Below are 26,617 nucleotides of genomic sequence, written 5' to 3'. Positions count from 1 at the left end.
GTTGGAATGGTTTATAATGGAAGGATCTAAAATCAGTACGTTTGGCACTCGTCCTCTCTCAGGTCAAGTTTGTTTACCTGGGCATGCCTTACTGTGTAATGTTGAGGCCCCAGGCAAGTCTGGAGACAACAGATGTAAGCTTGGTCAGCAGTTTCCATCCTCCTGCAAGGCCTCATGAGAGCTGTGTGCACTTATGTCTGGGACTTGCCTCAACGTATACAGACAATGATGGACAGATCTAGAGTGCTGGGTTGCAAAATGATGACGTTCTGTGAGAAGGAGCAGCTTTCTACCCAAATTCTGGGAATTATATAAACTAAAGTTTGACTGCCCAAGAGAGACTTCAAGATTTTGGAAAGTTTACACCAAGTTGGCAGAATAGTAATACACAAAAAATAACCTGTAAATGTTATTCTACCAAACTAGAAGTATCCACATGCATTCCAAATACATCTATAGTTTCACAAATTCTATAATCGTATGTGTGTGGAGTACCTGCAGTGTATCAATTACTCAATACATAGATTTAGGGAAACAGTGAAATTTCATAAATATGTTTTTATTTTCCTTCTTGAAAAATATGATTCTACAAAATGCATTCTATTCTACACACGTCCTAGTGGAAGTTCATGTACAGTCTCACACCCTGTTCAGCCCACCCCAGGGTGCATGCAGGCCTAAGTGTGAGCGGAATGACCATCATAGAGAATGCTTTACCACTAGTTATGAATACCACACAAGCACACTAAGGTGGGTGTTAACCTCATCTGTCCTGCATTGTCCTGGCCCTTCCTTTGTCATTTTGTGTATCTTCACTATGCCTTGCTTACACGAGTTACAAGTTTTTCTTTTAGTGTTCTTCACTTATGCATGAACAAAACTTTGCAAATCCGATCTAAGATGGGATTTCTGACTCCTGCATCTGAAGAGAAATGATTGCCAGATACCCTAAAATTCCAGGAGTAAGGCATGCTTAAACTCGAGGTCCAGATTTACAAAGCTTTTTTATATAAATTTGAATTACCTACTCTTGGAAATTCACAAGTACGTCACTTCGAAATTTGGACTACAGGGAGTGCAGAATTATTAGGCAAGTTGTATTTTTGAGGATTAATTTTATTATTGAACAACAACCATGTTCTCAATGAACCCAAAAAACTCATTAATATCCAAGCTGAATATTTTTGGAAGTAGTTTTTAGTTTGTTTTTAGTTTTAGCTATGTTAGGGGGATATCTGTGTGTGCAGGTGACTATTACTGTGCATAATTATTAGGCAACTCAACAAAAAAAAATATATACCCATTTCAATTATTTATTATTACCAGTGAAACCAATATAACATCTCAACATTCACAAATATACATTTCTGACATTCAAAAACAAAACAAAAAAAAATCAGTGACCAATATAGCCACCTTTCTTTGCAAGGACACTCAAAAGCCTGCCATCCATGGATTCTGTCAGTGTTTTGATCTGTTCACCATCAACATTGCGTGCAGCAGCAACCACAGCCTCCCAGACACTGTTCAGAGAGGTGTACTGTTTTCCCTCCTTGTAAATCTCACATTTGATGATGGACCACAGGTTCTCAATGGGGTTCAGATCAGGTGAACAAGGAGGCCATGTCATTAGATTTCCTTCTTTTATACCCTTTCTTGTCAGCCACGCTGTGGAGTACTTGGACGCGTGTGATGGAGCATTGTCCTGCATGAAAATCATGTTTTTCTTGAAGGATGCAGACTTCTTCCTGTACCACTGCTTGAAGAAGGTGTCTTCCAGGAACTGGCAGTAGGACTGGGAGTTGAGCTTGACTCCATCCTCAACCCGAAAAGGCCCCACAAGCTCATCTTTGATGATACCAGCCCAAACCAGTACTCCACCTCCACCTTGCTGGCGTCTGAGTCGGACTGGAGCTCTCTGCCCTTTACCAATCCAGCCACGGGCCCATCCATCTGGCCCATCAAGACTCACTCTCATTTCATCAGTCCATAAAACCTTAGAAAAATCAGTCTTGAGATATTTCTTGGCCCAGTCTTGACGTTTCAGCTTGTGTGTCTTGTTCAGTGGTGGTCGTCTTTCAGCCTTTCTTACCTTGGCCATGTCTCTGAGTATTGCACACCTTGTGCTTTTGGGCACTCCAGTGATGTTGCAGCTCTGAAATATGGCCAAACTGGTGGCAAGTGGCATTGTGGCAGCTGCACGCTTGACTTTTCTCAGTTCATGGGCAGTTATTTTGCGCCTTGGTTTTTCCACACGCTTCTTGCGACCCTGTTGACTATTTTGAATGAAACGCTTGATTGTTCGATGATCACGCTTCAGAAGCTTTGCAATTTTATGAGTGCTGCATCCCTCTGCAAGATATCTCACTATTTTTTACTTTTCTGAGCCTGTCAAGTCCTTCTTTTGACCCATTTTGCCAAAGGAAAGGAAGTTGCCTAATAATTATGCACACCTGATATAGGGTGTTGATGTCATTAGACCACACCCCTTCTCATTACAGAGATGCACATCACCTAATATGCTTAATTGATAGTAGGCTTTCGAGCCTATACAGCTTGGAGTAAGACAACCTGCATAAAGATGATGATGTGATCAAAATACTCATTTGCCTAATAATTCTGCACTCCCTGTAAAGCACAACTATTCACAAAAAAAATGTTGTGTGATTCAAGCCTTAAAACACAGGAGTTTGTCACACCTAGGTCAGGAATAAGACACAATAAACGTTTTGTGAATTGGGCCTACTTTGGCAAAACAGATGAATAGTAGCTTATAGGTTTGGTGAAGGTTGAGGGACTTTTTCTCCTCCAGGCATTTTTTTTCAGACTCAATCCAGTGAGTTGTGCCTAAAATAAAAGTGCGTCTGTTTTTTTTTATTTTTTTTTATTTTTTTTTTAAGGTATTGTGCTTGATCATCCTTAAGGTGACAGGTGCCCACCTTCACAAAGTATCTATCACAGTAATAGTAGTTGGCAACTACTTTCTCAACATAGATTGAGGATTGCCTTAGGAGGGAGTTTGAGCATTCCTTGCAGCCTTTTGGACAGAGTGGGCTTTACCGGCCAGTGATCACATGGTATCATCCAGCTAGAATGGAACTTCACATTCTGCTTTTTAGGTCGAAGCCTATCAGACAGCATAGCTAAAGGCATCTTGGGGAACATCAGAAAGCTGACCTAGGAATGCGTTCAGCCCGTTGCCTATCACTAGCTTTGTAACTCACATTTTCAGGCTTTCTATTTGCTGGCTTTATTTGTTTTAGGCTGGCTAGCTTGAGTTCATGCCTCACTTTGCCCAAACCTTGTTTTACTGTATTCTTCCACAAACTTGCTTTCTGTAAACAGGCCTTTAAATCTTCTTCTTATCTTCACACCTTTGCTGTACGTTCAAGACAGAGGTCAAATATCAGGCTCTCTCTTCCAGGGAGCTTGGTGTTTATTTTTCTTTCCCTGGTTTATAAGTGAGAGAATGTATGGTGACAATCCTGCTTTCTAGCACACAGGAAAAGAATAAACTGTGCTGATATTTCAGAATATATCAGATTTAGTACAAATTAAGCACTTTTTTTGTAATTCTTACGTGTGGTGGAAACATATTTGAATACAATCAAAATACAGCAATACACTGTGTGATGACATTTACACACGTTATTGTTTGTGTGCAGTAAAACCATATTTCGGTGCAAATGTAATGGTCATGTAAATTGAAAATGTGTTCTCTGTAATGGCAGTGCGCTACTACATCATGCTTACTCTACACTACGCCACTCTACTCTATGCGACTCTATTCTACGACACCCTACTCTACTTGCCACGCCACTCTACGCCCCTCCTCTCTAAAATACTCTATCATGTCATGCCACTCCACTCTACCCCATTCTAATCTACCAAAACCCACTTCAATCTTTTCCTCTCCGCTTCACACCAATGTACACCAATCTACGCCAACCATTTCGCAACAATCTAACCCAGTCTATGCTGCTCCAATCTACCCCACTCCACCAAATCTACCCCTCTCCACTCCACTTTATCCCACTCCACTCTAAACTACCCCACACCACTCTATCCAACTCCACTTCAACCTACTCCACTCCAATCTACCCCAGTCTACTCCAATCTACCCAATTCTAAACAATCCCGCTCCTATCTATCTAATTTTACCATAATCTACCCAGTCTATTCCACTCCAGTCTACCACATTCCAATCTACCCTATCCGCTGCACTCTATCCCACTCTTCCCTAATCTACCCCAATATATCCCACTCCAGTCTACTCCACTCCACCCCAATCTACTCCATCCAACTGAGGCTACCCCCAATTTAATCTACCCCATTCTCCACTCCAGTCTAGCCCAATCTACTCCACTTCAGTCTACTCCACTCTACCCCAATCTACCCCACTCTACGCCAGTCTAACCCACTCCAGTCTGCCCCACCCTATCCCAATCTACCCCACATCACTCCAATCTACTGGGCTCCAACAATCTACCCCACTCCACTCCAATGTACCCCACTCCAGACTACACCATTCTACCCCACCACATTCCATTCTGCCCTTCTACAATCCAACAAGTGTATCACATGTAAATCCCATCTGCCGACTCCACTCCACCCCACTCCTCTCTACCCAATACACCCCACTGCACACTACCCCAATCTACCCCACTCCACTCCAATCTACCCCAGTATATCCCACTCTGCTCTACCTCAATCCGCCCTACTACTATCTACCCCACTTCAATCTACCCCACTCTAATCTAACCCAGACTACTCCACTCCAATCTACCCCACTCCATCCTAAATCAATTGACCTCACTCCAATCTACCTGGCTAATATACCCAACCTTACTCCAATTTACCCCACTCCATTCTAGCTCCACTCTACACCAATTTACCCCACTCTACTCTTCCCCAGTCTACCCAATTCCACTCTACCCCATCCCACTCCACACCACTAACATTTAGCCATCTGTACAGCAGCCACACTGGTGTACAACATGGCCAAAACACATTGGCAAAGCCAAAAGCTCTTGCATGAGCGAGACCTATTGGCTTTGTCTATGCTTGGTTCCCTATGGAAATGCACTGTGTTCGTATCATTACGTTACTCAAAAATGTGATTCACGCAAATGAGATACCATAAGCCACTTGACTGACTGTCCAGTAAAGGGGGAGGCATTGATTCTTCACTTCCTATGTTTAAAAAATAAAAGAACATTATTTTCTATTCCTGCGGCTAGAAATAAAGTAGCATACGCAATTTGAGTAAGGACCAATAAACAGAATGTTGTTTTAGAAGTGTATTAACAGTGGCCGTCAGTTTACTTTCGAGCTAATAGTGAATAAGCCAAAGTATAAATCGGAAATAAATACACCTTATGTAGTGACTTCTCCAGCTGGTCAGACAATCGGTCTGTGGAATGGGATGTGTGTGTGTGAAGGGAATTCAGTTTCAGTTGTTTTTTATCTCCTCACTTGATTAAGAACTATTTTAGCATTACCTATCAAGAAAATATTTACGCTTTATTAATGTGGAAGACCAGTATCTTGCCAAAGACTTGCATTGTTATGTAAGGATTTACAATATTGTTTTCTTTTTTCCCCAAGTTTGCCAAGTTTAAGGCCATTGTTTGATGTAAATTACCTGCCTCTTACCAACATGCGGATAGCCAGAACATTCTGCTTCACTAACAACGGGCAGGCATTATATCTAGTTTCACCTACAGAAATCCAGAGAATCACGTACAGCCAAGAAACCTGTGAAAACCTACAGGTATGGAAGAGAATCCTTATTAGTTCGTAATACATATTGGACAGAAAAGCGTTAAACTAATTTTGACCTATACCGACACAATGGCTTGTTCGTGTTTCGTAGATTTTAGCCTTCAATTAGAGGGATCTTTGTTATTTTACAACTAGAAAAAAGAATATTAAAGATGGCAATATTGGATAACAGTAAAGGTAGGAGCTACATGGCATTGCAAGTGTATTACTTGTTCTTTTTGTTAAATTGGACATAACGTTTGTTTAGTATGTGATATACTGATGTTGATTTCTTCAGCTCACAACTACATAGAAACAACAACTAGATGGTAAGGCGGTTTCTTAGCACTATAGGTGAAGTCTATATTCCCTGCAGGCAATCTCCTTTATGTTTACCTAGCAATTATTCTTTTATTTCCAACACTGGGTTTCTTACACCTAATTATATTTTGTCGCTGATGTTGGTGCTAAAGTCCTATTTGTACTTTCTGATTGACACTTCTCCCCGCAGATTCCCCACCTTATCCAGCTCTCCTGGCACCAGACTAGACCCAAAAACGTTTTCTCCAAATATGTGCTCTCCAGCTCCACAAGGGGGAACATATAACTGAAGCTGCTGCTCAGTGCATACAGGAAGTGACAACACCATCCTATAAATGTATCTGTCTAGTACACTGATGTAATTTCCTGTTCTTCCACGGCTTGTTGACATTGTTCTTCATAATCTACAAAGTTACTCAATATTTCAATGATGTCAACAGAAGAATAGGCCAGTTGTCAATGCTTAAGGTCTTGGGGATTCAAACCCTTTCGAAAATGCAGAAACAAAATGACCCTGTCATACCCCACAATATCTGCATGTGCTATCTTGTTTCAGACTGCTATCATATGGCTTGTGGCTCATACACCTCCATACATCTGAAACGTTTTAGGTATGGGAACACCAACCTATTTCTGCCTTGCACCCATAAGGGCCCCCAAGATGTTTTTTCCCCCTTTTTGAGTTGGGTCTCATGACTGAGTTTGATTTCCCAAGTGGTCCTCAGGCAAGAAACAAAAGAAATGCAACAGAAAGAAGAAATAATCTTCTTCCCAGAGGAAAAGGGCAAGCTTTTGTGACCATTCGAACAGTTGGTGGCACTGCTCCCAGAGGCTAACTTCCTTCTCATACTCTTTGGAACTGCTCCCAGTCTGTAAGAACTCAAAACTGGATCTTGTAGCTCCATCTATCAACTTTTTTCCAGTGGAGTCTTTTCAACAGCATATCCTTGGCACATCCCTAATCTTTTGGGGACCCTTGCAGTTCTCAAGGGTAGCCAGATTCTCTGTTACTATGGGGGCTCCAATGCCAGTGCCAGCCAACTCCACAGTTTCACAGGCTCCAGCAATATGGTCACTGTCATAGGAACCACTGCCTGGCCCGGGTCCTATTGTCTTAGAAACAAAGCCAGATGTTGTCATTAGTGCCACACTTTCAGCACAGTCTAAGCCCTCGTAGTCAGTGGATATGAATGCTTCCTTTAAGGAGGCCCTCTTCCCAGAGCCCAGTTGTTTGTTTCCATGAAAGAACTCTTCGGTTAGGACTCAGATGCACAAGGTATGCCTAACTTGTATTTTAAAATATACAACAAAGTGATGGATGTAATGCTCAAATTAACCTCAGCCACTTGTAATTACTTGGGTCGCATCCTAGTCCATCATTATTTTGCACAACATGCCACCTCAGTTTGGACTCAGCCATATGCAAATCAGTCTGGACTGTTCTCCAGTGGGAACAGTCCTGCTCGAACTGCAAGGCCAGATCCCTCCTGAACTGGAACACAAGCAATCCAGGACCAGTTTCGTCCTAGCTTGAGGACATCAGCCAGGTATAGCTTGGTTCCATTATTAGAGTGTGCATGTGACCCACGTCTGGGTATACCAGTCCCACTTAGGACGGCACACCAAAGTATACACCCATCACTTTTTGTGTGCTCCAACCTGGGCTTAAGTCATACAGGGAAAAATTATTTTGGATTCTACCAATCTCCTGCCTCCTTATAATCTTAGATCTTCAAAATGCCACTGACCTGGATGCACCTCCAGATGATAGTATCCCTATTCTTTGGGTCCTATGTCTGAGGAAGTCTGCTGTCAAATTTCCTTTGCAGTCTGTGGAGCCAAAATCCTTCACCCTTATGAATTCCTGCAGACCTTTTCAGTGGCCTCAATCCTTTCTCTACAACTCAAAAAAGCATTACTAAAGTGAGTATTTACTGACTTGGACCAAAGTTTTTTGGGCCAGGCTCCTCACAGGGAGATCTATCAGCGCCATAGGCCTGCTCTGTCTGATCCCAAAATTCTTATTGGCACATCCTTCTCCTGGAAGCTTGATGGTTCAAGCATTTTCAGCAAAACTAAATCCCAATGGATTACCTGTTGCACCACCAGGACCGTAAGTACAAATGCTTAGACTTCAAGGGATGCAAATGCTTTGCTTTGGGTACGGCTCTACGCACTGCTACATCTCATGGCTCTCCTGAGAGTACATTTGCAGCTTGTGCCAGATGGCAAAGCTGACTTTGATTAGCCTTCAAGATCACATAAAGAATCTCTTTTTTTAATTGGTGAGTGTTTGTCCTGATGGCTCCATGCAAATTGTTAAATGTGTTCTAGGTTCTGCGGATAACATGATCCAAACTATGGCTACTGGGGTTACTCTCAGCAGGTTTGCATGAAAGCATTGCATCTGCTTTTCTTGATATAATTCAGTCAGCCCATTAGATATGCCTTTCAATGACATAATGCTCATGTGCATCAAAGAGAACTCCACCATAGAGAGCTTCAAAACCGTTGCACTTTCACACTCTTTTTAAGGCAAGCCCCTCTGTTTATATGCAGCTCGTCCTGTTTTGCACGTAATAAACACTATTCCCATATGAAAGTCCTGCCCGAAAGTCCCCCACACGACCCCCCCATCTTGTGGTTCAGTTGTCAAGATTGACAGTCCTTACCCCTAATTTACTGGATATGCTTCTTGAACAGAAGAAATGCTCTGTGAGTATTCACTTGAGTTTTTAAAGACTGATCAGTGTTTCGGACCAATATTGCTTTACCTAAGTGACTCAGTGGAGAGGCGAGTTTCAACTGTCAAGCCAGAAATGCTGTAATACAAAACAATTTTTCAGTATACAAGTAGTTTTGTTAGTGCTTAAATTCTTCTGGGTTGAGTTGACCCATTCTTTGTTGGTTTACCGACTCATGATTAAAACACATTCTTCTTGATACTGAGCTCTTTTTCATTAGTAATATCACAAGAAATGCAATACCTCCCATTATTAGAATTGGAGTCTAACCACTGAAATATCTATATGTTAAATATCCTAGTGTTCGTGAAGCTAATTCTAATGCCCCAATCCTATTTAAATGCATCTACTGTTCTTTTAACACTCTCTTTCATATATGAAACTAATCATATTGTGTTTGAAGCATGGAATCTTCGAATGTTGGGGGGGTAAGCAGTTTCTAATAACTTATTTTTATTCCGCTCTGTGTTACTTGCGTGACAGTAATTTTAACTTGCAGACTCCACTCCTATGCTGTGTTTCAGTAGTAATTAAGCTATGCTGGCTAATTTGCCAAAGCTTGAATACAAAAACTCTCTGAGAAGGGTACGTTCAGTGAAAGAAAGATACTGCTCCTTACGATGGAAGTTTTATTTTATAGTCATAACAATCAATTATTTCATTTCATCACTAAATAACTGTATCCTCTTTTCAAATATTAGCACTCTTTTGTGAATCTCACTAAACTTGTACCATTCTTCATGGCTGTGAATGTTCAATTATTTCTTGTCCTCGAGACACTTTCATTGTACGTAAGTCATGAGCAGCTTTTAGTGTACTAGGAGTATTGAATGTGGCATTTTCCAACAATGCTGCAAAAATTAATTTCCTGAATGAGAATACCACGACTTAGTTTTTCCGACGGCAACCTTCGAAATGTAAAACATTGAGTGGTATTATAGTACAGGTTGGTTTTTCATAAAGAGTAAATGAGACCAAACTAAGAGCCTGATTTAGATATTTGGGGATGGGTTACACTTTCACAGCAATGGAGGTTATTCCATCCTCCGAAATCTAAATCCCATAGGAAATAATGAGATTTATATTTTCACAAACGGGATATATCAGGCCCTAAGTTGAGTCATGTTTACTGAGCATCAATTCATAAGGTTAAAAAAACTTGAATCACTTGAGAAGGTTCCCTGGCAGTCTGTACAGTTTTGACACCCTCACAGAAGATTGCAGTGCAGATATTGTTTTTTTCTGTTCTTGCTTATGTTATAGAGCACTAATGTGTTCTTTACAATGATGAAGGCAGACAATGTTAGTTATGTAACTACATGTATTTTCTTTGTCTGAATTCTAAGATCCATGTCAGTTACTCTGATTGTCCCGCAAATTTGTTAAATGTCTGTAGCTCTAATTTTCCTTTCTGCTTCTCTTGCCGAATTAGCTCATTCCTCCATAAGGTTCATGGAAATCCATTGTATCAGATCTCTTTTATAGCTACTGTTTTGTCTCGCACATCTGGGAAAATCATATCATTCAGATTAATTTCTTCATGATGCATTTCTATGTGTTTGGGGGATGGTGTCCGGGTGATCATAAACTGGTATAATTTGCGAATGCTGTAGGTATTCTTGTGAACCTTACCATATCTTTTATCCACTCTGTTAGTAAGGGGCCCCACAACAGCTTTGGCACATCTTTGAAAACATTAATTTCTATGTAATTTTCAAACATGCTCCTTTTGATTCAGTGAATACCCTCAATGTGCCATTACTAAATAATGTGTGAGTTTTGTCACTGTTTAATGTTTTTTTACCACCTTCAATCAAGAAAGTGTGAATTTTTCTGTCTAAGCATGAATGTATTTACATTTTCTGTAACATAGGCAAAACCAAAACACATCTGTTATGTTTGAACTTCCTGCTTTCCCAGGCTCTCTGCCGCAAGTTCTCTGATCAGTGACAATCAGCTAATCGTTGCAGAAGATGAAGGGCTGTGGCACCCTCATTCAGGTTTCACTAGATAATCTTTAAATCCTTTGACATATAAAGCAAAAATGACTTTCTAACGGAAGTCCTTTAAGATGCTACTGGACGAATTTGGCTTTGCGCATACTCAACAATGGCGGTATACACAATTATGTCATTGTCTGCTGAGCAAATTGTGTCCCAAACCCTAGACCATCCTTGTTCTCCATTGCTCCTTTACCTCAATACTCGGGGTCAGTTTTGTAGTGAATCCTATCTTGTTTTAATGGGAAACAGGAGTTAGCCTAGCCTTAGGCTTGCAAACTCATGTCCTCATCACCTAGTGACTTTTACCCTACTTAGTTTGCTCTGTTTTAGCGCATTTCTCTAATTATATCTTCTAAGATGGCTGCCTTGTTTCTGGTTAGGCCAGGCCAATGTTTTAGTTTCACGTTATCAGTGCCACCGCACTAAGGTGTCAATTTCAAGCGACAAAGATAAACAAACTTTAGATGTTCCATTAGGTACTTTTCCTCTTCACGCCTTTGAGGGAATTGTTTACATAAATTGCTGTCCCAACCCTTTCTTGTTATCTAATGTCTGGGAACAGACCTACATCAGGGGTCCGAGCAGATCTGTATAAATGCACCTCACTTAGAAAGATAGTCCGAGGGATTCCGACCAGCTGCCACCGCTGCTATCGATGCTGCACGTCGCCTTGACGCTGAACCAGTCTTCGTGTCCTTACGGAGTCTGAGCTAGAGACCTAATTCCAAGGTAACAAGAGTTGGGGGGCTCTTCCCATGGACATGGCATTGGCAGATTAGGTTTAGCACACCTAGCTGTCTTTTAAGTTAGAGATTAGTTTTGTCATGCTAGGGTATTAGGACATATTTCATATCTCATGTCATTGCAAGATGGTGGGGGTCTTTGTATTCATGACTCTCGTGTTCACAATTCCGTTTTTTGCATTATTCATTATCCTAATCGCTGCAGCCCATGCAATTTATTGTAGATTGCAGTTTTGTTAAATAAAACCTATCGAAAACTTTACTGCATCTTCATGTTGTTCATGTGAGAAAGGGATAATCTCCGTTTAACCACAACACTCCCTGAGATGTCACACTCTTGAATCCATTCGTAAAGACTGACACAAATCTCCTTTTACTGTTTGAGTTTTTGTGAGGTGCTGCTTGTGAGCCGGGAGGGTTGGGACGACAGTTGAGACTTGTTGTAGGACTGGCATAGTCGCCTACAAATATAAGTACTGTCATCCTCAAACCAGCAGTCTTGCCTAAAGCAAGAGTCAAACTACGACAGTTTAAAGATGTGCTGTCCGGATTCTGCAATCTCCTGATTCACCATCTTTACTCGCAGCCACTGTAGGCTAGCCTCAGGACGACCTGGCAGGCTTGTGTGCAGGTGCAATATGATGAGGAAGAATGGACAGAACTTGTGGAGGCCCTAGAGCAAGGAGTCCATTAGGCATGGCAGAAGCTCAGTCCTTTTAGGATCCTTCAGGACTGGCACTCAACCACGGCATGGCTTCAGACTGTGGGGTTGCTCCCCTACTCTGGCTGTTGATGGTGTGATCATGCACACTATGATATTGTTCATATCTTACTGGACTGTCCTGCCAGTCACACCTTCTGGACAGCAGTTGGGTCTACGTTCTGCTCTCACCACTTTCAGACCTCTAATTCTTCTTCATGACTTATTGGACATTCCCGAGTTGACCCGCCATGCTTGTCACTTGCCTGTCACTGCTCTTATAGCTGCCAAAATCTGTGTTTTGCAACATTGTCGTTCTCCACAATTGCCATCACATAAGGAATGGCTGATGTAGATGTACAGACTGCATCCTATGAAAAGCTGATTTACAATTTAATGGACAAAGCAGATTTCTTTATTTTTATATGGCCCACCTTTTGGCAGGATGCCCCCCCCCCCAAGAATTCACTTGGACTCTTGATTCTTCTTCATCACCACCATTGCACCTCTCCCCCTCTTTCTTCCACACGTATTACTATAGTTGGAATTTGTCTGACCAGTCTCTCTTCCTTGCTTGTAGTTCCCTCTTCCGTCCTTGTAGTTCCCTCTTCCCTCCCTTCTTTTTTCTCTCTGTTCTTCTTCCCTTTCTCTCTTTACTTTTTTCATTCTGTTGCTTATTCTTTCACCCCTCTCTTCCTTTTTTCTACCCCTCTTAAATAATATATATAAGTATTGTTTGATATTGGGGCATGTATCACAATCAACATCTGTATCTCAATATTGGTATATGCTGAACTTGCATGTCACTATATTTGCTGTTATTTCACAATTCTTAATTTTTACCAATAAAAGAATTGATACACAAAAAAAAGAATAGGTTTTTGGGTTATCCCCTTCTGGAAGATGTAGTACAAACTTCTTTACTGAACTTTCATAATGTGTATGGTTTAACAAAGCGTTTCCTGGTGTATAATTATATAAAGCTCTTTATGCATGATAAATTGTTTACCTAGGAGGCATTGCTATGGAAGGTCTTTGCAAGCAAGGCTTAGTTAAGCATGCTATTGACTCTCTCAACACCCCAATTAAACTGGGCCAAAAGTGATGTGAGAACTGGAGACTTAATTAGACTTCTACATCTGCTAGAATACCCTGACCTCAGTGAATGTTATGAACCTCATCCATCACCACTAAGAGCAACAAGTCCTTTGCAATTGCATGAACTATGTTCTGGTGCTATGGCCACATGCACAATAAAATGTGCAAGAAGCAACCACCACCAATATATATTTGTATTTGATATAATCTGGTATCAGAATTCACCTTCTAGGCACGTAGTCTTCCTAGACCAGATACCCAACTGGTGTCTGTTTTGTATGAAAAAGAAGTACGTACCTGGGCGGAAGCAAATTAGAAATTTACGGTGGCTCCTGTGTCAAGATTTCCTTAGCATAGTCTTTATATATACAATTCCACACGGTACTCCATAGTAGCTTTCCATCAACATTGCAGTGTTTAGTAGTTTTTCATAAATCTTCAAAATTCATCTTGAATACAAAGTTCTAATAGAAAAAAAAAACTATCGTCAACACTTGTTTCACGGAGTGTCTACTTCCTGAGTACCTTTGAAGATAACCCTGAGTCATCATAGAAAGTTCTCTATTGCTGAGTAAATCTCATACAGTTTTATCCAATTCCAAAACATTGCAATCCTACAGGGAGCCCCAATCCCCAAGTCATGGCTAGGAGCTGATATTGTCCCTATTTTTAAGAAGGGAGACAGACATGATCCACTATCTTCCACCCATCAGCCTGCTTAGTAATATTCATGCATATTTTCAAGTGTTCTGCTTTCTGGGATTGAAAGCTGGCCATGGAAATAATATACTTTCTAAATGACAGGCTTGCTTTAGGGAAGAGAATGAGTAAACTAGGCCAAGCTTTTAGGCTCGACCGCCTACTAACCAAGTTTGTGGTTCTGAACGAGAAGCTATTATATGTTGTATTTGTAGACCTTAGTTGTGCATTTGACAACATCCCACACCATCTTCTTTGGTTTACTTTAACCAACACTGGCATTCCACCCAGACTTCCATCTCTATTGATCGGATTACATGATGTAAACTATGCAAAAAGCCACCGGGGTCCATCTGGAGAAACCACCAGACCATTTCTAGTGTCAATGAAAGATCAGAGGTACTGTTAAAACTACTTTTATTCTCCTTATATATCTGTAGAGTTAGTCATTTCCTGTATAAATAATTCCCCAGCTCTTGGTGGGTCTAAGGTGGCAGTGCTCTTAGTTTTTTGCTGACAATACTCGTGTGACCTCAAATACCCCATAATTTAATAAACAGATTTGCAGAATTCTGCTATTCTGCTTTTATTTAACATTGCAAAAAATCTGAGTAACTTTTACAATCACAATGGAATCATAAATAACCGAAAACGTTATTTTCCCCTCATGAATAGGTATCTCACTTCCCTTACTTGGACCTAAATTACTTCCATGATGTGAGGTGGAGGCAGCATCTGAACCATTCAATAAATTTGATGGCCCAGGGGTCAGCTGCACACTCCATTTCTCCAATAGTAAAAGTGGCCCAGTGAGCCAATGATGATTGGAATGTTGAAAGTTTTTCCGAGTTGGTCTTGGATTGTGACCAGGTAATAGCTGCTACTCTGCATATCTGCGCTTGTACGAGAGATGTTGTAGCCTGATGAGCTGCCAAACTGCCTTTGGTGTGGATTCTGTCACTTTGGTGGTGCACGGTGTGCATAAAGTCTACCATTGGACGCTGTGTTTTAAAGCCGCACATCCATAGCCAATGTAGTTTAGTTAGCTCTTATCATCCCTTATGAGTCTTTGTAGCCCAGTATTTATATCTACATTGTACCTTGAATACCAAATGAAGAATTTGATCCTATTAATTTAGTGACCAAAGAATTTACTTTTCTGTAAAGCTAGGAAGAGCGCAATTAGATCTGCTATTTGCGTAGTGTAATCACCCTTGAGATTCACATGTATATGCTTAATTTTGATTTCTGAATCATCAAATATCCCTTGCACAGCTGTCAAAGCTGTGGACTACCACTGTTTAATGCCTACTGGAGGCTGTGCTTATCCGTCTGTGTAAAATATATCAGAATATTTATGCAATTACTTCATTGTGAATGTCTCAGAAATAGTTGATATTGAAGAGATTGACATGTTTAAATACTGGATCATACTCAAGTTGCATATCTGTGCTGGCCTGACTTGTGGTCCACTGCACACAGTACCCAGGTAAATCAGGGGCATTTGGAATGTTTCGTTTAGTTAGTAGACTGTATGGTATATGTTGTCATTATAGTTCTTTTCATAGCCTGTGCAGTGGATTACTCCCTTAATGATTGATGTCTGAACCTCATTTGGAGGGAAAAAAAGGTTTCTATAGTGCAGAACATAAATGAGAGTTGGAACAAATAGGTATAATATCCCCTTCTTTGTACATGATATGTTTTTTTCCTGACTGACTGTGAACAGTATTGATGATGATGATGTGAATTCATAAAACGCAAACAGCTAACATGTCAGACTTAACATCCTTAGTGTGGTCTTATCCCAAACGTCCTGCCTTTTCCCCCAGTGTTATCTGAATTTCATTTTTGTTGTCATTAGGACTCTGTGCACTTTACCACTATTAGACAGTGCAAAAGTGCTTGTGCTCTCTCTTTCAAGCATGGTCAAATTGGCTTACATCCACAGTTTTTTAATGCTATCGATATGTTATACCTACAACAGAATGTGCCATCTGTAATCCAAAATTAATAAACATTGGTTAATCTAAAAAAAAACTTTGAAACATGCCTCACGGCTGCAATTAGAGCCTGTGTGCAAGTTTAAACTGTCAATATGACGTGACATAATAACCCTTTTGCCAGGCCTTAACCTTCCTTTTTTATACATATAAGTCACCCTTAAGGTAGCCCCTAACCAGCCTGCAGGGTAGGGTGCGTTGTATTTAAAAAAGTAGGACATGTATTTGTAAGTTAATCATGTCCTGGTAGAGACAATCCCCTAAATTTGTTTTTCAGTGCTGTATGGCCTACCTCTCCCATAGGATAGCATTGAGTTACCTTATTGCATTTAATAAATGCTGATATTTGATTGGAAACAGCTGTTTGTTCTTAAAATATCTTTTAATGGTAGTCCGATTTTAAGTCACAGTTCTGAAGGAAGGCCTTTTTAGACAGTTGGCGTTTTCTTGTCCTAACCATTTGGTACCTGAAGCCTCTGTCCTGGTTCACATGACTGTAAATAGTTGGCAATGGCCTTTGTATTTTCCTCCCAGACAGTGAGACAAATAGGGTGGACTAGATGGGTGGCACTGAGCTGTTACTTACCCATTATTTTTTAAAGGGCTGCCACCAGCACCCTCACACAGGAACCTGACAGTGACCTTTTGTCACCCTGAACCACTTGGAGCTTTGGCATGGGAAGTAAAGACATTTCCAGAACCAGATATAGGGGTAGCATAAAAGTTAAAAAAGCAGGCACTGGGTATAAATATTGAACCCTCAGACCAGCTCTTCAGTATACTGCTTCTGCTGCTTGAGGCTTGATTTTTACCTCCGAGAACTGCGCTGCGCTTAAAGCCTGCCTTGTACCTACAGGGGACTGGCCTCCTGGTTGAGGCCTGCCTTACTGCTTGAGCCCAGGTCTACCAGAGTGACTCAAAGGGCTAGCTTGATAGCCTGCTGTGTAAGCTACAGGGACATAACCTGCTCCAGAGACATTTAACCCTGGCCCTAGCCTCTGCTGATGCTGGGGTGAGTCCTGAACCCCACCCCCCCCAATCTGGTCCTGGGCCCTTAGTTATGGTGTGGAGAGTGCTGCTCCTAACTAACCCTAAAAGTTGGTACTTAAAAAATGTTCTACCAAAAAAGTCCTGAAAACCAAAAGAAGAATGGTACCTACCTGTTAGCTGGTCCACCTGAGGTGCATCGTAGGTTGTTCTGACTTTTCTGTAGCTCCCACTATGTATAACATTATCCAGCCTCAGGGGCCCTCTTCTGCTACAGCTTTTAGCTCGCTCCCACTTGAGATTTTCAACTTTAAAAAAAAATGACAAAGTCTGAGTGTAGAAATCCTCACTGTGACTTTATCCAGCAGCTCCCCGACTTCTCTTCCTCAGACACCACTGGCTGCCTTGCACCACAGAACTTTACCTTCTCAGGAAGTTTTCTTTGAAATTTCTTCTGAGTCCAAAGGTAAGTCGAGACCTGGTCCAACCCACCTCATATTGAAGAACCTTCATTGTGGTCAGCCTTAACTTTTCACTTTGCCCTAGTCTTGTGCAACAACTTAACTGTAGTTGAAGCTTTGATCTTTTAGATGCTGTCTTTCACTTAAAACTTTAGAAATTCAGAACTCCGGTTCTACTGATTGGACTTAATGTGTTTTGGTGTTACGTATGACATTTTAATCTAAATTGGTGTGGGACTTTTCCTATGTGGTGTTTTAACTTTTTTTGTTTTTTTTTGTTTTTACTATTTGTGTGCTGCATTACACCTCTTTACGATTAAGCGTGACTGCTTTTGTGCCAAGCTACCAGAGGGCTCAGCACAGGTTAATTTAGCGACTTTTGTGGTCCACCCTGACAAGGATTGTGGTTGTTGCTTGAGAACGGTTTACACCCCCCTCAACCAATAACCCAATTTCTTACATACCTTTAAAAAGGGTGTCTTGACACTAGAGTGAGAAGCATCACCTTACTGAAACAACTTATTTGTCTGAGCTTTACTATATGTAGCATGATTTGTTTCCACACAAAGTGACAGGGGAGGGTGTTCCAAAGTTTAGGGGCAAAGTAAGAAAACGCCCTGCCCCCTTTGCAGCTTTTTTAATAGAGGGGATATTTAGGGAAAAGAAAATCTGAAGATAATATTGGCTTTCTGTTGACATATCTCCTAAGCCTAGAATAAGGTACTCCCAAGGAAACAGTGTTTTGATTTTTGACGTGCCTTGAACATAGCACCCTTATTCAGTGGGAGCAAGTGTAGCCTTTACAGATCTGTGTTATTGTACAGCTTAGTTACAGGTTAGCTAAAACTCTAATGGCTCAGTTTGATGCTTGTAAACAAATCAAGGATTTTGAGGGCAATCATGTTATAGAGCTTTGCAAAAATCCAAGTGTGACAAAATAGTTGCCTGGACAACCAACTGGCAAGCATACTCTGACAAAAGAGGGAATACTTTGTGAATCTTAAGTAGATGGAAAGAAACTGCATTAATTTGTCTTTCAAAGGTAAGTTCATTGTCAGTATAGATTCCCAAGTTTTTTGCTGAGGAAAGAAATGTAGGAGCAGTTTCCAGTTCCATAGGCCACTACTAGGATGTTCACACAATGGACGGAGGACCAAAGGTAAGCCATTCATATTGTGCCCATTTACCTTTAGAGAGTTGTCAGAAATTGGGTTGTTGGTTGACTGGGATGTGAGCCTTGGTCAAACAGCAGCCACAGTCTGAGTCAGGGTAAGACACAAGCAAACCCCACACTAACCTGTGCTCAACCCCGTCGTAGCTTGGCAGAGATCAGTCAAGCCTAACTTAGAGGCAATATTTAAAGTATTTGTACAACACTTCAAACAGTAAAACAGTGAAAACACCACACAAAAAGTATCCCACACAAGGTTAGATAAAAAGAGCTTAATGTAATAAATAAAACGGGAGCAAAATGACAAAAATCCAATCAGTAGAACCAAGTTATGAATTTTTAAAGCATAAACTGTAAAATAGCTCCTAAAAAGCAGAAAGCACCAATTGCAGCTATATGGTTGCACTGGACTGGGTCGAAGTCAAAAGTTCAGACTGAGCATGAGGGAGCGCGGTAGAACACAGTCCTAGATTAGTCCCTCTGAAGTTTTACTTTCCCAGGTTTTGTGCCGGTCCCATTTGCGTTTTAGAGGGTTGCAAGGAGAGTATCAAGTCCGGTAGTTGGCGTAGCGTAAAGAGCAGGCCAGGCTGGAGGTTTGCGTTGACGGTCCTCCAAGGGCTGTCGGTGCTGCTTTGAAAAGAGACAGATTGGTGCCGGCTCACTCTGGATTTCGGTGCAAGCGGCTCAGTTCCAGTGAAAAAAGTGCCAGTTTGTGGTGGTGAACAGTCCAAAAGCTTTGTTTCAAGGGCCTGTGAACCACACCAAGGGTCCAGGAGCTGAGAGGTACCACTTCGGGTCAGGACCCGCCATAGCTGGGTCCAGGAGTTGGTTGGGAAGAACGTTTGTGTCCCTGAGGATCATATCAGAAGGCCAGCAGACTAGCCCTTTGAGTCATTCTAGAGTGGAGTCTTGGGTTCAAGATGCAATTGCACGTCCAATTTGACTTCGCCAGGGAATAGGACATCAGGACACCAGTTCCTTTAGAGCAGCAGTCCAGCAGAGTTTCAGTCCTTGTAGCAGCACAGCAGTAATTTTTCCTGGCGGAGTGTCTACAGTTCCAATAGAGTTGGTGTCTGAGGTCCTTCTTTTGTATGCAGTTGTGCCTTTGAAGTAGGGAGAAGCTACTAGAGGCATGCCTTTGAAGTGCACGGATGCACTACCTTCCTGCCTCTGGCTCCAGACTAACTACAGGGGGTATGCTGCCCTTTGTGTGGCTATTCAAGTATAAGTTGAGCGTAGCCCAACTCCTCCCATCCTGCTAGTGATGTCCCATCCACTCAAATCTAAGCTACCCAGTGAGTGAGTGTGGCTGTCTATGAGGAAGACACAATGCTCAACTACCAACCACATCCAGTCATGTGGCAGAGAGACCAAGTACAGGCACCAAATGGCTGCCAAGAAAATGCAAACATTTTACAAGTGGCTTTTACAGAATTGTAATTTAAAATCTGACTTCACCATAATTTAGGATTTTAAATTAGGATTCCAGAGACACCAATTCCAGAGACTCTCTTCCCATTTAGAAATTACACTTATAAAATATAATAATGCAACTTCATTGTTATCCTACAGGAGAGAGAGGCCTTACAGTAGTAAAAAAAACAAATTAAGATGTTTTTCACTGCCAGGACATGCAAAACCTAAAAGTGCATGTCCTTCTTCTTTAAATACATTGCACCCTGCCTTCTGGGCTGTCCAAAGCATTTTTATACACATTAAAAAAGAAGATTTGGGTTTATTTTGCTAGGTCAAAATGGCAGTTTAAAGTGCCACACACAGGCTTTGCAATGACAGGCCTGAAACATGTTTAAAGTGCTACATAAGTGGGTGGCACAACCAGTGCTGCAGCCCACTAGTAGCATTTAATTTACAGGCCAATTTACTAGGGATCTTAAAGTAATTAAATATGCTAATTAGGTATTAGCCAATATTATCATGTTTTAGGGAAAGAGCAGAAGCACTTTTGCACCTGCTTAGCAGTGGTATTGTGTGCAGGGTTCTAGGGCCAGCAAAAATGCAGTCAGCAAAAATAGGTGCCTGGAGCAAGACCACGAACCAAAGTCATGCTACGAGTGTTGGGCCATGCATCTGAAGGCTGTGAGGGAGCGCTCCCTGAAGCTGATGGCGACCCGATGCTGGACTCTGCCCAAGTCGGGGTTCTGGTCAAGAGGAAGGTCGGGAGCAGTTACTTAGTCCTCCACCATCGTCATCCCCCTCCAAGTCCTCTGGTCGAGCACCTTCTGGTCCGCGGTGTTTGGGTTCGGGCTTTGGTGCAGAGGGGTACCCATGGTTCCAGTCCGGATCCAGACAATCTTTGGTTGTACCGCCCCAACGTTCCCCGATGCCGATGCTCCCGACACCAGACGACCACATGGGTGGCTCCATTCCCATTCTCATTGCCAACATGACGCAGACTCCGACGTCGGCAGGAGCCTATCCTCCTTTGTCGGATCCTGAGCCCCTTTCTTATAGGCTAGGTTCGGTGAGGAATGGGAGGGGTTGCTGGACCCTTTGGAATACCAGCTCCAACACCCTATGGACTGAGGTACAGATTTGGGTGAAGCCAGTGGATTGGATACTTCAAAGGATACTGGAATGCTTTCGCCCCTACCGTGGCTACTGAGGAGGGAGTTTCCTATTCCATGGTGGTGAAAAGAGCAGCTGAGGTCTTGGACCTTGAGTTGCCCTCAGTGGCTGTCAGGACTAACTTCCTGCATAGGTGCTTCAGCCTTCACAGATGTCCTACTGGGTACCTAGTCCAAACCCGACACAGGGGCTCCTTTGAACAGGATAATTGCCTGCTGCCATCACCCTACTCCTGGAGACCCAAGCTTTCTGACGCAGCACCGCACCCATAGGATCTTGGTTATCCAAGCATCTATTTTCCTGGGCGCGTTCCCTTCCACACCCCCGGATAAGGAATCCAAAAGATTGGACACACTTGGGAAGAAGATTTTTTTCTTCCACCAGCCTAGCATTGTGGTCCATGAACACCACATGCCTTTTGGGCCATTACTCCCACACACTGTGAAATACGGTTGCGCGGGTGCTGCCACAGATCCCACAGGAGGCCCGGGTTATACTCTCTCAGGCCGTTGCTGATTGGAGAGGCACAGCAAAGTTCACTATCAGCTGCGGACTGGACACGACCAACTCCCTATGCAGAATGGTTTTGTAGAAAGTGGCCCTTAGGTGCCACCCCTGGCTCAGGACATCTGGCTTTTCAGTGGCTGCTTTGATGACATGCCCTTTGATGGCACCTGTCTCTTCGGAGGCATGGTAGACTCGGCGCTCAGGCGCTTCAAGGATTCTTGTGCTATGGCCAGGTCCTTGGGCCTTGCGGTGGCCCCTCATCCCCTTTTGCTCCTTTCGTGGTTATGGAAGGGGCCTCCAACCATGTCCAATCGCGGCCAGCCTCTATGCCACGAATGCTGCCCAGCTTCTGCATGGCCGTGGGTCTGGGATCCACCAACATGGTGGATCAGGGATCCAGCGATTTTGGCCAGTCCAACACCACCCTCCTCTACAGCAGCCTCTAAACCTTCCCAATCTGACTTCCCATCAGGAGCCTGTCAGAGGTAGGATATGCCATTACCTGCTTCCCTGACAATCTATCATGTCAAACAGGTGGGTTGTGCAGATAGTCCAAAGGGGCTGCTCTCTCCCCCTCCATCAATGCCACTGTCCTATGACTGGATGAAGGAGAATCACTTATCCTTTCTCCGCAAGGAAGTTACGGCTCTCTTGGCAAAGGGTGCCATAAGGCATTATAGAGAGGGTTCCTTTGCCAGAAGTAGGTTGTGGTTGCTATTCCCGCTATTTTCTGGTACCCAAAAAGGACAGGTGCCTCTGACCTATCCTATACCTTCGATCCCTCAATATCTTCCTCAAAATGGAGAAGTTCATAATGCTCACTTTGGCTCAGGATTTATCTGCTCAAGACCCAGGAGACTGGATGGTAGCATTGGACTTGCAGGACACTTATTTCCATATTCCCTTCCTGCCTGCTCACAGATGTTACTTGCGGTTCATGGTATGCCACGAGCACAGTCAAGTAACTGTGCTCCACTTTGGCCTTTCCAGTGCCCCTCTGGTGTTCACCAAAGTGATGGCAGTGGTCGCAGTCATCTGCGCAGATCAGTGGTTTCAGTCTTCACCTATCTTGACGACTTGCTGTTGAAGGCAGACTCGCCCAAGCTGTCTTCAGCCACCTCCAGACAATGGCAGACCTCCTGAATTCACTGGGGCTCCCTATACATGTGCCAAAGTCACACTTGACTCCCTGTTAGATGCTCCCTTTCATCTGAGCTGTTCTGGATACAGTGCAGTTCTGGACTTACCTTCCCAAGTGGTGAGTCCAGGATATTCAGGCTATGATACCGATATTTCAGCCTCTATCCTGGATTTCGGTGATAATGACTCCTAGGCTGCTGGGCCTCATGGCCTCCTGCATCTTGCTTGTGACACATGCCAGATGGCGAATGCGGGCTCTGCATTAGGACCTGAAGTTTCAGTGGGCACGGCATCAGGGTAAATCTCTCTGACAAGGTCCAGATCTCAGAGGGAACTGCGCTAGATCTGTAGTAGTGGTGGTTCACAAACCACAATTGTGTCAGAGGCAGATCCCTCTCCCTTCCCAACCAGATTCTGACAGTAGTGACAGATGCGTCACTCCTGGGCTGGGGCTTCCACCTGGAAGAGGTGGAGATCAGAGGCATTTGGTTTCTGGCTGAGTTTGGACTCCAAATCAACCTGTTAGAGTTCCGGGTGCTAAGGTTAGCATTGAAAGCATTTCTTCCCTCTATCAAGGGAAAGGTAGTGCTGGTGTCCATGGGCAACACCACTGCCACGTGGTACTGTAACGAGCGGGTTGGGGTCGTGGACCCTTTGTCAGGAGGCTCTGAGCCTCTAGACATGGCTGAAACAACAAGGCATATCCCTGGTGGTTCAAAATCTGGTGGGCTCTCTGAATGCTAGAGTGGACGAACTCAGCCAACCAACAAAGCTTAGTTGATCAAAAATGGCATTGCTATCCGGAGGTGGTGCAAGGTCTCTTTCAGCAGTGGGGAGAGCCTTGGTTAGATCTGCTCGCCTCCACAGAGTCTGGGCAATGTCAGCAGTATTGCACTTTGGAGTTTCTAAGTCAGCAATCCCTTGGTGATGCTTTTCATCTCGAGTGGAACTCAGGCTTCCTGTACACCTTTGCGCCCATACCACTTCTGCCCAGAGTTATCAAGAAGATCACGAACGACCGGGCCCAAGTCTTTCTTGTGACACTGGACGGGGCACAGAGAGACTGGTATCCTGAGATACTAAGCATGCCCATCGATCCTCTGATCAGATTGCCCCTTCGGGAGGATCTTCTGTCGCAGCAGCAGGAGAGGGTTCTCCACTCGAACCTGTCCATCCTCTGCCTTGTTGCTTGGAGATTGAGCGGTGACGATTGACAGCTTTTGACTTTCCTCCCGAAGCCTGAAATGTAATTTTGGCAGCCACACGCCCCTCCACCAAAATGGTATTGTTCTTTGAAAAAATGTGCACAGATAAGTCTGTTGACCCTCTTTCTGAGGTTCTTTTGTTTATGCTTTTTTTGGCCCAGCAGGGCTCTGTTATGGGCACTCTCAAATTTTATTTGTCTGCAATCTCTGCTTTTTTAAGGTTTCCTGATCAACTTTATTGTTTAAGTCTCCTATTGTTAACAGGTTCCTTAAAGGTCTTACTCATATGTTTCCTCTATCCCCATTCATCATGCCCCAATGGGATTTGAATTTGATTTGAACATTTCTGATGTGTGCTCCTTTCGAGCCTCTCCACAATTGTCCTCTCAGGCTTATCGCTTTGAAAACAGCCTTCCTTGAGGCCAAGGCTAGTGAGCTGCAGGAATTGTCTTCTAAGCCACACTACCTTTCCATCTATCCTGACAAGTGGTGCTTCGCGCTAGGGCTTCCTTTTTGCCAAAAGTAGCCATGCCCTTTCAAGTAGGCCAGTTTGTGACCTTGCCTACTTTTTACGCACCCCCCACATCCTTCCAAGGAAGAGGAGAGACTCCACCGCCAGGACCCAGAAAGATCGTTGGCATTCTACCTTGATCGAACAAAAGAGTTCCGGGTGGATGATCAACTCTTTGTCCATTAAGTGGATGCGAAGAAAGGTTGGGCAGTGCAGAAACAAACCATCTCCGGATGGGTTGTGCATTAAAATCTGATATACAGTGACCAAGAAGTAACCACCTGAAGGTTTGCGTGCTGATTCTACCAGAGCTACAGCTGCGACAACTATGTTAGCACGCAGAGTTCCAGTCCATGACATCTGTCAGGTGGAAATGTGGGCATGTCTGCATACATTTACCAAACACTACTGCCTGGACAGTCGGGTCCGTAGGGATGGGTACTTTGCTCATTCAGTCCTGCAGGACTTTCTAGTATGAACTTATTTCGCAGACCCGCCTCCGGGATGGTATTGCTTGGGAATCTATTCTAAGATAAGGAATCTGCAATTAGATGTCTCTATCAGATGGACAAATTACTTACCTTCGGTAACGTCTTATTTGGTAGAGACTATGGTGGTCATTGCAACCCTGGCGGATGGTGTTAAAACGGCGGTAAGACCGCCAACAGGCCGGCGGTAAAATTTTTGGAATTACGACCATGGCGGAAACCGCCAACAAAGACAGCCACTTTAACACTCAGACCGCCACAGCAGTACAGACCAACAGCTTGGCGGTCACCGCCAACAGACAGGCGGGAGACAATGTACCGCCCACACCATTTTGACAGGCCAATCCGCCACCTTTTCCGGGGCGGATACAACGCGGATAAAAACACGGCAGAAACAGGCATTTCGAAGGAAAAACGCTCACCTCTACACACTCCACGAGGAAGGAGGACACCATGGAGCCGGAACTTCAGATTCTTCCAGCGCTAGTCTTCCTGCTCTTCTACGAGGATCACCAACGCCGGCGTCGAAGAGCACAGTGAGTAATGCACCTACGACATAGGGGAGGGGGGAGGGAAAAAACAGGGACACACACACTCAACACCCCAACCCCCACCCCGACCCTCAACCACTACAACACAAACACCAATGCTTATCTATACATTACAGTAACACCCCCCACCCCCCTGGAAGAATGCAAAGACAAAAGGAAATTAGTGTAACTATTGTAATATATCCAAAATCAGTAAGCAAAAATATACATATATATATATATATATATATATATATATATATATATATATATATATATATATATATATATACACTATAAACAAATTATACACCACGATTATTAGTGCAGGTTGTGCATCATTCATAGTCCGTGGACCACTGGGCCCAAAATGCATGGGCGAGGCCCACACAAGATACCTGAACATGACGGAGAGAACACTGCTGGGGCATCAGATAGAAATACAACAGGCACCTCAGGGGGCAGGGAAGGGGGGGCACCTCAGCCGGATGAGTGCACAACGCCAGATCCACGAGGGGGCTCCATGCCCATTGATCAATCCTGGGGAGTGCAAAGCCACAGTCTCTCAAGTCTCTACAGTGGTTGGTTTGCCCACTGTACCATCCTGGGGAGTGCAAAGCCACAGTCTCTCAAGTCTCTACAGTGGTTGGTTTGCCCACTGCACCATCCTGGGGAGTGCAAAGCCACAGTCTCACAAGTCTCTACAGTGGTTGGTTTGCCCACTGTACCATCCTGGGGAGTGCAAAGCCACAGTCTCTCAAGTGGATGACAGTCTCCACTGTTTATGGAGGGGGACTGGTGCCCAGAGTGCTTCATCCTGTGAAGGACAGACGGAGTGGATGCATGTCTCCACTGGTTCTGGAGGGGGACTGGTGCCCAGAGTGCAGCACACACCACGTGACGGTCCCAGTTGCGTCACTGCCCCTGCCGCAAATGGGCTAGCGGTGTTTTCCATGG

At 43.4% G+C, this 26,617-nt stretch overlaps 1 protein-coding gene across 2 annotated transcripts in view; it reads left to right on the top strand.

Moving 5' to 3' along the window:
• Nucleotides 1–26,617, top strand: part of STXBP5 (syntaxin binding protein 5) — a 933,640-nt gene that overhangs the window by 841,299 nt on the left and 65,724 nt on the right. For both annotated transcript variants that reach the window (XM_069235194.1, XM_069235193.1), the window contains one exon: nt 5,608–5,773. In XM_069235194.1, coding sequence (XP_069091295.1) covers nt 5,608–5,773 — 166 coding nt within the window. The remainder of the gene's footprint in view (nt 1–5,607; nt 5,774–26,617) is intronic.

The sequence above is a fragment of the Pleurodeles waltl genome, chromosome 5 (assembly GCF_031143425.1).
Source record: "Pleurodeles waltl isolate 20211129_DDA chromosome 5, aPleWal1.hap1.20221129, whole genome shotgun sequence".
Classification (NCBI taxonomy): domain Eukaryota; kingdom Metazoa; phylum Chordata; class Amphibia; order Caudata; family Salamandridae; genus Pleurodeles; species Pleurodeles waltl.
Note: the sequence above shows the minus strand (reverse complement) of the source record. Positions and strands in the feature narration are given on the sequence as shown.